General features: G+C 39.4%; 1 protein-coding gene across 1 annotated transcript; it reads right to left on the bottom strand.

Annotated features, from left to right (window-relative positions):
* Positions 1-5,485: 5,485 nt before the first annotated feature.
* On the bottom strand, positions 5,486-8,466 carry LOC136485332 (cysteine-rich receptor-like protein kinase 10). Its single transcript, XM_066482240.1, has 7 exons — positions 7,593-8,466; positions 7,405-7,503; positions 7,165-7,322; positions 6,750-6,960; positions 6,409-6,646; positions 6,163-6,313; positions 5,486-5,916 (listed from the first exon to the last, which is right to left on the bottom strand). The coding sequence occupies exons 1-7, from the start codon at positions 8,464-8,466 to the stop codon at positions 5,611-5,613; spliced, it is 2,037 nt and encodes a 678-aa protein (XP_066338337.1). The 3' UTR covers positions 5,486-5,610.
* Between the last annotated feature and the right edge of the window lie 1,457 nt (positions 8,467-9,923).

The raw sequence follows: 9,923 nt of genomic DNA, 5'->3' as shown, positions 1-9,923 counted from the left end.
AACGGCAAGTGTTGAAAGTATTTTCTGCAATGGTTTTAGTGACAACAAAGTTACGAAATATGGTGGAGATAGTCTTTTAGATGATTGTCTAGTCACTTTCACTGGGCGGAATATTTTCTTTGAAGTTGGTGAAGATGATATAATCAAGATATTTATGTCCCTTCGAAAGCGTCAAATAAAATAGTCAGAAACGAGTTGTAAGTCTCTTGTACTCTTTTACTCCTATATTTCAATTATCGGTATGACTTTTGAACTATTTATATTGTATTTAGTGGATGGTTTTAACTTAACTAATCCATAAATTTAAGCCTTATTGTGTTATTTAGTGCACTTATACCGAATCATGTAGTCGATTTTACAATTATTACTGAATTACTAATATGGATTTACCGAATTGTATATGAAAATTTTTAGGCGGCATACCCTGATCTAAAATCCTAGATTCGCCACTGACTGTAGCACGTTTCGTTTGTATTTGACAAACTTTGTTCGATCATGAACTAACTAGGCTTAAAAGATTCGTCTCGTGATTTACAACCAAACTGTGCAATTAGTTTTTTTTTTACCTACATTTAATGTTCCATGCATGCGTCCAAAAATTGATGTGATGAAGAGAAAGTGAAAAAACTTGGAATTTTGAGGCAATCTAAACAAGGCCAAAATAGCGAATCATGACCGGCACACGGCGAACCTCGGACTCCGATCCAGCGTCTAGTCCGGAGAGCGGCAGGGCACCGGGGCGTCACCATCACTGCATCAGGGCGTCACTGCGTCAGGCGGCGTGTTCTATCTGCCGTGTTCTCTCCCTCTGACTCCGATCGAGATTGGATTAGAAAAATCTAGAAAGGAAACGTTGTGGTGTATGTATTGCCGTATTGGACGTCTGGACTTGCTGTGTAGGCGGTGGGCCGCGTCAGATGGGCCTCCCGTGTGGCTGTGTCCCGTGATTGCGTGAGCGTGATCCACTGATCGAGGTAAGTTTTTTTTTCTTTTTCTTTACAAATACATTATACGTATACATTACATATATATGTACTATACGCTCGCCTGTCTCACAGGGTATGCCGTATTTATATACTATTATTAAACATGCTTACGTGTCCAAGAAGGTTAATGAATTCTCCATATCCATGAAAATTTGATGTTCTTTTTCGACTGACAATCTCAAGCACTAGCACACCAAAGCTGAATACATCAGATTTGATTGAAAAGAGGCCCTCACAGGCGTACTCTGGAGCCATATAACCGCTGAAAGGACGTGTATCAGAAAAATTGAAGTGGCATAACAGTATTGCAAGTTTAACAACTAGGATGGATCGAACTAATTCATATGAAAAAAAATCTTACTATGTTCCGGCGATCCTTTTTGTATTCCCCTCAATATCATTGGCGCTAAATATTTTTGCAAGCCCAAAATCTGAAATTTTAGAGCTCATTTCACAATCCAATAGAATGTTTGCTTGCTTTGATATCTCTATGAATCGCAGCCGAGAGTGCTTATGTAAATAAAGGAGTCCTTGTGCTATCCCATCTATTATTGCTAGGCGTTTATTCCAATCCAACAGAACTCTCCTTGCTTCATGTGCAAACCAATATAACATCAATACATGTTAAAAGTAGAAGCCTTCCGCACATAATGAGCAAACGTTTGTACTGTGGTACTGTGTGAGAAGTAATACCAAAAATGAAGAACTCCAAGCTTTCATTTGGCAAATATTCATATATTAGTATTTTCTCCTGTCCCTGATAACAACTTCTCAAAAGCCTGACCAGATTTGTGTGCTGGAGCTTAGCTACGAGTTGAATTTCGTTTTTGAACTCTGTTAGGCCTTGCCCTGGATGAGAAGCAAGCCTTTTAACTTCTATCTCCACTCCATCGGGAAATTGGCCGTAGAGACAAGTGAAAACAGATGGGATTAGTAAGAGGATTTTGCAATTTCAGTTGTCCTTTGACACTTCAGTAATATTCTGACCAAGATAATAGGCTAATGCATAGTGAATTGCACAATATTTAAAATCTATTTCTCAGCGTTCAGTCATTATTGACAGGTTTTGTCACTTCTAGTAAGCTCAGGCTTGTGTTTTCTTTACCCTCTTACCTTGTATACAGGACAGAAGCCTCCTTGCCCAAGTTTGTTTTCTTCTGAGAAACTACCTGTAGCCTCTAATACTTGTGAGAATTCATAAATTTTGAATTCTGAATCCCTTCCATCTAGTCCCAAAATCACTGCTTCTTCATTCATGTTCGTGTTACCTAATTAAGATTCGAGCGATACAATGAGTTAATTTAGTTTGTACGCTCATAAACAAAGGATTTTCCAGTAGATTTGCTGACCTTTTATGTGCCTTCTCATTCTGAACGAAATGATGATACAGACAAACAATGCCAGTAGTGGAGCAACCAAGGCAATGGCCAAAACTTTGCCTATGGGCGCGCTCTACTGAGTGCAAATAGTATGTTGGTTGCAAAGCATGATATAGTGACAACAATGAAAGTAAAATGGAAAGAAAGGAAAAGTCTGCATACGTACTCTTGGGTTTTGGTGATGGTAGTAGTGGGACAGGCTGTGGCGATGGTGATGGACTTGGAACATGAGCATTCGAAGACGGGGAGCTCCATGTTGGCTCACAGGCAAAGAACTTTTTTGTATCATACCTCAAATTACACCATAGGGCCAAGAACACGTCCCCCTAGCCGCCCGGCAAAGTTGGCTGCGGCCAGGTCGCTGAAATTATGGAGGCAGTTGTAGCAGATATCTTCAACCAGGTCAGGATCACTAGATTTTCTTGTTGCTATCTCTATACAGTTTTGCAATCTTGCAGCTAGCCTGTCAAACTTTTACACAAAAATAACACACTCAACACATACAAGGTGCAAAAACGGAATGCCGAATGTAAAGTGCAGGGTAGAGAATACTAACTCTCACCCCATAGGATTACTTTTTGCAAAGGTATCTGGAAGTTCGTGCTTTCCTGAATTTATTATTGGTGACCCTCCAAAGGTAGATCTAACAAAATTGTTCACGATGTCAACCTACTAAAACAAATATGTACATTTTTATAAGTGCTATTTGTTGATTTTCCATAGATGCTTCACTACTAAGAAACCATTATCACCTCTGTTTTTTTTATTAAAATAATATGGGGTGTCCTCGCAAAAAAAAAGGGGTGATAGATGCCTTTCAACGCTGATTTGTAATACAAGTCTACCGTGAAAATAGCTACCACGCACCGCTGGTTCGTGTTACCAATAGTGTTGAAAACGACACTTGATTTCACCACCGGATGGCAGTTGGTGAGACCTACCGGCAGTGATAACCTATTAACCATGGTGCAACGACATAGTAAAACTAACTATTTATATTTGTCTACTTTTTCATTTGAAATCGTTTATGTTCCTACAATTCAGTATAAAGTTCTCATATTTTCAAATTCAATTTTTTTGGATTATTCAAACAAAATCAGATGGAGAAACAACCAAAACAAAAGTTGTAGTCTTCATGAGATCTATAACTTTGTAGTTGTCAACTTTTTCATTTGAAAATCATTTATTGTCTCAAAATTTTGTTTGAAGTTCGCATAATTTGAAATTCAAAATTTTCAAATTGTTGAAACCAACTTGGATGGAGAATTGACCAAAACCAAAGTTGCAACTTTATAATTAATTACATTTTCATTTAAAATATTTTACGAAAGAAAATTTTGTTTGAAGTTCTCACATTTTGAAATTCAAAATTTTTAAACGACCACAGATGGAAAAAACACCCCGAAGCAAAGATGTAGTACTCAACGATGTCTAAAAGTTTTGGATTGAAACTTTTTCATTTAAATTTCTTTAAGAACTCAGATATTCATTATAATAGCTAGCAAAGTCAATACAAAACGACATAATATTGACTACTCACAAATTGACTTTGAGTGAAGTGGTTAGGGAACTTACATGCAAGGTCACAATAGGTAGATTCGGATCTTACTGGCTGTACGCTTGTGTATTTTGTGCAAAAGATCATGTGATTTGTGAGGGGTCCCCTTACCGGCGTCATTCCCCAAGATTAAATTTTCTTCAAGTGCGAGATAGATAAGTTGTTTCTGTTCAGATGCACATTAGTCTATGGTTGTTTCCTTCTGTCTATGATTTGTATGTGCATTAGGATTAGTTATAAAATACATAGTGATATAACATATATTATTGGAATCTCATTCTCATAAATGAGTACTCTCCCAGTTCCAAAATTCAAGGCATCTAAACCATTTTTAGACAAAATAAGAAGTCTGACAAAAGATCACCTTACATCTCACTAATTAGGATGGAGGGAGTAGTTTAGTTGTTATTTTCCTTAGTTATTGGCTATCTGTTTTGGGTGATGCCAAGTTTTAAAGAAATCTCAATATTTTCTGCCACAAAAGATAGAGGAGAGAGAGAGGGTTGAGAATACCTTGTATTTTGGTATTTGAACTCTGGATCTCTTGTATCTCAGGACGAAGGGACTATATCATGTATTGTTGGATATGATGCCTCAAACATTTGATGCTTATCATTTTACCGCAAATCTTCTAGTAGCAGAAAAGAATATTTTCACGGATGGATCAATGCTTATCATTTTATTCACTGAAAACTGAAACTGATTCATATATGCTACTGGCCTCAATATTCAGTAGAGAATCTGAATAACTATACTGCGACACCTTGAGATAAACCGTCCTTGTGAATTTCAAACCCTTCATTCCCATTAGACCAAAAGCTTAGTTCATTTTTCAGACAATACAAATTACTATTACACCATCCTCTCCGAATGTTGAATTAAGTGGTGACATGTATATTTTTAGAGTCTGTCTACCTGGCTTTGGTGTGTTTTATGTGGTTCCAACATATGTTTTTTTCCAACCATCGGATGAAGATCCAACGGCCTCCGGTCATCTTCTAGCTCCGGGCTTCTTCTACCTCCAGACGCACCGCAGAACTCGCCCCTGCTGCTGCACACCACCCCGCCCTTTGGCCGCGGCTGTGTTGGCACAACTCACTAGCAACAAAGATCTGCAGCTGTGTCGGCATAAATCACAAATCACAAATCACAAAGCACAAAGCACAAATCACAAAGCACAAGTCACAAATCACAAGTCACAAGGCTCAAATCACAAGCCACAAAACACGGCGGCGCAGGCGCTAGCATGGGTGGGTCCAGGTGCGGCGGTGGCATGGGCATGGGCGGGTTCAGGTGCGGTGGTGGTGTGGCACCGGCGGGTGCGGTTCCGGCACAGATCGGATGGCGGCGTGGGAGCTGGGGAAGAATTGGATGGCCTCCAAATCGAGTGTTCGATTGCTCCAAAACACTCAGTTGTGGTATAGCATTTCTGTACTTTTATTCTTCTTCCTTTCATTAGTAAAATTGTTTCTTCTATTTAATACCTTTCAACTTCCCGGAACCTTGCTCTACCAATCCTGATCTGGATTGACCAATGCACGTACGTACACCTAGAGCCAAGGTGCAATCACACGTATGGCTTACATTGCCATTGAACTAACATTAATTCTCTCGTTTTTATACTGATATACAATTTCAGAGATGAAACAGAGAAAACTCTTGAATGGATAACCACAACCATTGAAAACTATCTGCCATCTACAGCGGAAATTGTCATTCCATTAACACTGGATGCCACAACAACTGTTGACGGCTCTTCATTTGTCACCCTGATGTTGAAAAATGCTGGGTGCTTCGGCGCAGGTAGGGTCACACTGTCGTTGCTAAGCATTGCAACAACCTCTGACATGGTGGGTCGATCAGCTGCACTCTCTTGCACACAAAGCAGAGCTATGTTGATGCATCTCATCATCTCTAGTGTATCAGACTCAATGGCTAGTAGTGATGTATCAACGAGTTGAAGCCATGTTTCATCATTCCACATCTGCCATGCCTGCAAAGTGTATTGTCGTTAATGATTTCAAAATATGTAGACAATCTTATTGATTTCAGCTGCTTGCTTCCAATGATCTCCAGAAGAAGGGGGAGAGAAAAAGACTTTGAGCACAACTGTCGTTAGTGTAGTGGATGGTCTAAGACAATGACTTTGATGCCACAAAAAACTTTATTCTTTCCATTTATGGGAGATTATTGGAATCACAAATCACTACATACATTTTTATATAGTAAACATACTTACGTGTCCAAGAAGGTTAATGAATTCTCCATATCGATGAAAACTTGATGTTCTCTTTCCACTGATAATCTCAAGCATTAGCACACCAAAGCTGAATACATCGGATTTGATTGAAAAGAGACCCTCACAGGCGTACTCTGGAGCCATATATCCGCTGAAAGGACATGTATCAGAAACATTGAAGTGGAATAACAGCATTTGCTTTTTTATAACTAGCATGGATCGCACTAATTCATTTGAAAATCTTACTATGTCCCAGCGATTGTTTTTGTATTCCCTTCGGTATCATTTGTGCTAAATATTTTTGCAAGCCCAAAATCTGAAATTTTAGGGTTCATTTCACAGTCCAAAAGAATGTTGCTTGCTTTGAGATCTCTGTGGATGACACGCAGCCGAGAGTGCTTATGTAAATAAAGAAGTCCTTGTGCTATCCCATCTATTATTGCTAGGCGTTTATTCCAATCTAATAAAACTCTCCTTGTTTCATCTGCAAACCAATATAACATAAATATATATGTTAAAGTAAATACCTTTCGCACATAACGAACGAAGAATTTGTTTGTACTGTGGTACTGTGAGAGAAGTAATACCAAAAATGAAGAAATCCAAGCTTTTATTTGGCAAATATTCGTATATTAGTATTTTCTCTTGTCCCTGGTAACAGCATCCCAAGAGCCTAACCAGATTTGTGTGCTGGAGCCTAGCTATGAGTTGAATTTCGTTTTTGAACTCTGTTAGACCTTGCCCTGACTGAGAAGCAAGTCTTTTAACTGCTATCTGCACCCCATCAGGAAATTGGCCCTAGACACAAGTGCAAAAGAGATGGGATTAGTGACACAATTTTGCAATTTGAATTGTCCTTTGACACTCTGACCGAGATAATAGGCTAATGCAGAGTGAATTGCACAATATATAAATCTATTTCTCAGCATTATTCAGTTATTGACAGATTTTGTGTCTTCCTGTAAGCTTATATATATACATGTGTTTTCTTTACCATCTTACCTTGTATACAGGACCAAAGCCTCCTTGCCCAAGTTTGTTTTCTTCTGAGAAATTACCTGTGGCTTCTGCTACTTGCGATAATTCAAATACTGTAAATTCTGAATTCCTTCCATCTAGTCCCAAAATTAGTGCTTCGTCTTCATTGATGTTCATGTTACCTAATTAAGACTCGATGTGATACTACGAGTTAATTTAGTTTATAAACTCATAAATATAACATATTTCTGTAGATTTGCTTACCTTTATTGTGCCTTCTAAATCTGAACGAAACGATGATGCAGACAAACAATGCCAGTAGTGGAGCAACCAAGGCAATGGCCAAAACTTTGCCTATGGGCTCTATTAAGTGCAAATAGTATATTGAATGCAAAGCATGATATGGCGACAACAATGAAAGTAATATGGAAAGAAAGGAAAAGTGTGCATACTCTTGGGTTTTGGTGATGGTAGTTGCAGGACAAGCTGTGGCGATGGTGATGGACTTGGAACAAGAGCATTTGACGACCCGGAGATCCATGTCGGCTCACCGGCGAAGAACTTACTCGTATCGTACCTCAAATTACACCGCAGACCAAGAACACGCCCCCCTTGCCGCCCGGCGAAGTTGTCTGTGGCCAGCTCGCTGAAATTTTTGATGCAGTTGTAGCAGATATCTTCAACCAGGTCAGGAGCGCACTGTGCCAAGCAGTAGAGCTGTGGAACGGTGGTGCTCCCATCATTCGTGTCCACACGGATTGCAGCGTAGTGCTTCGTCGTGGAGAAAACTTGCGTTATCGTGTAACTCAGCATCTTCTCGAGTAAATTTGTGAAGTTTCCGGTCACCTGCTGGTTCTTGGCGTCCCAACCGGGAAACATGGGCTCTGAGCTGATATTCATCAGGATGAGCGCTCCATCGACAACAGCAGAAGTATCCACACGGCTATCGGTATCCATGTTAAGGATGTCCACGTCCGAGAAGCGGATGGTGCACTCATCATAGAAGATGGTCGCGTCCTTGCTCAGCCCGCACAGCTGTCTTGCGTCCTTGAATGCGGCATCGACACAGTCGCTGCAGGAGGAAGTGTTCAAGTCGCCGCGGCAGAGCGCGACGGCGTACACGGTGTTTGGGGCCTCACCAGTGGAGCCTTTGGCGAATAGATCTCTGGGGTCACTGCCTATTGTAAGGGACGAGTATGACAGACCGTAGTCGATGTTGATTTGGTATGTGCCCTTGTCCGTGTAGTTGCTGGTGCTGCAGATCTTCCAGGGCTGAGCGGCGATAATCGGCGGGAAGCCAAGGATAAGCAGGAGGATGAGAATCATGGCTGCCTTGCGAGTAGTGGGAAGCTGCCACTGATGGCTGAAGAGGGGCAAGCAGGGATCTGTGTGGGGAAGTCACTCAGGGCTATCATTCTCAAGGAGGCACTGCAATGAAAAGGATCAGACTGAACGCAAATCCATGCATGGCACATGCACATCGTGGAAATTTAGTGGGTGGTTGGGATAGAAAATCATGAATCCACTCTGAAAGGAGCGTCACGCCCTGCAGCTGCAGGGTTGAATAATTAGGGTCACTAAAATCTTCATACGGCTAATTTTACGCGTCCAGAAATAATCTACACCAAATCCAACTATATGTGCACTAGATTTTTCTTTGTTGCTATCTCTATACAGTTTTGCAATCTTGCAGCTAGCCTGTCAAACTTTTACACAAAAATAATACACTCAACACATACAAGGTTAAAAAACGGAATGCCGAATGTAAAGTGCAGGGCAGAGAATACTAACTCTCACCCCATATATAGGATTACTTTTTGCAAAGGTATCTGGAAGTTCGTGCTTTCCTGAATTTATTATTGGTGGGTAGATCTAACAAAATTGTTCACGACGTCACCCTACTAAAACAAATATGTACATTTTTATAAGTGCTATTTGCTTCACTACTAAGAAACCATTATCACCTCTGTTTTTTATTAAAATAATATGGGGTGTCCTCGCAAAAAAAATAATATGGGGTGATAGATGCCTTTCAATGCTGATTCGTAATACAAGTCTACGGTGAAAATAGTTATCACCGCCGGTTCATGTTACCAATAGTGTTGAAAACGACACTTGTTTTCACCACCGGATGGTAACACGAACCATTGGTGATAGTCTATCATCCCCACCAGTTGGTGACACCTACCGGTGATAACCTATTAACCATGGTGCAACACAGTAAAACTAACTATTTATATTTGTCGACTTCTTCATTTGAAATCGTTTATGTTCCTACAATTCAGTATAAAGTTCTCATATTTTGAAATTTATTTTTTTGAATTATTCAAACAAAATTAGATGGAGAAACAACCAAAACAAAAGTTGTAGTCTTCATGAGATCTACAACTTTGTAGTTGTAAAATTTTTCGTTTGAAAATCATTTATTGTCTCAAAATTTTGTTTGAAGTTCGCATAATTTGAAATTCAAAATTTTCAAATTGTTGAAACCAACTTGGATGGAGAATTGACCAAATTCAAAGTTGTATATCCTATATACAACTTTATAATTAATGACTTTTTCATTTAAAATATTTTACGATCCAAAAAATTTGTTTGAAGTTCTCACATTTTGAAATTCAAAATTTTTAAACGACCACAGATGGAAAAATACCCAGAAGCAAAGTTGTAGTACCCAACGATGTCTAAAAGTTTTGGATTGAAACTTTTTCATTTAAATTTCTTTAAGAACTCAAATATTCATTATAATAGCTAGCAAAGTCAATACAAAACGAAATAATATC

This window comes from Miscanthus floridulus, chromosome 10, assembly GCF_019320115.1.
Source record: "Miscanthus floridulus cultivar M001 chromosome 10, ASM1932011v1, whole genome shotgun sequence".
NCBI lineage: Eukaryota > Viridiplantae > Streptophyta > Magnoliopsida > Poales > Poaceae > Miscanthus > Miscanthus floridulus.
The sequence above is the reverse complement of the archived record's forward strand: the minus strand, read 5'-3'. Positions and strand labels throughout refer to the sequence as shown.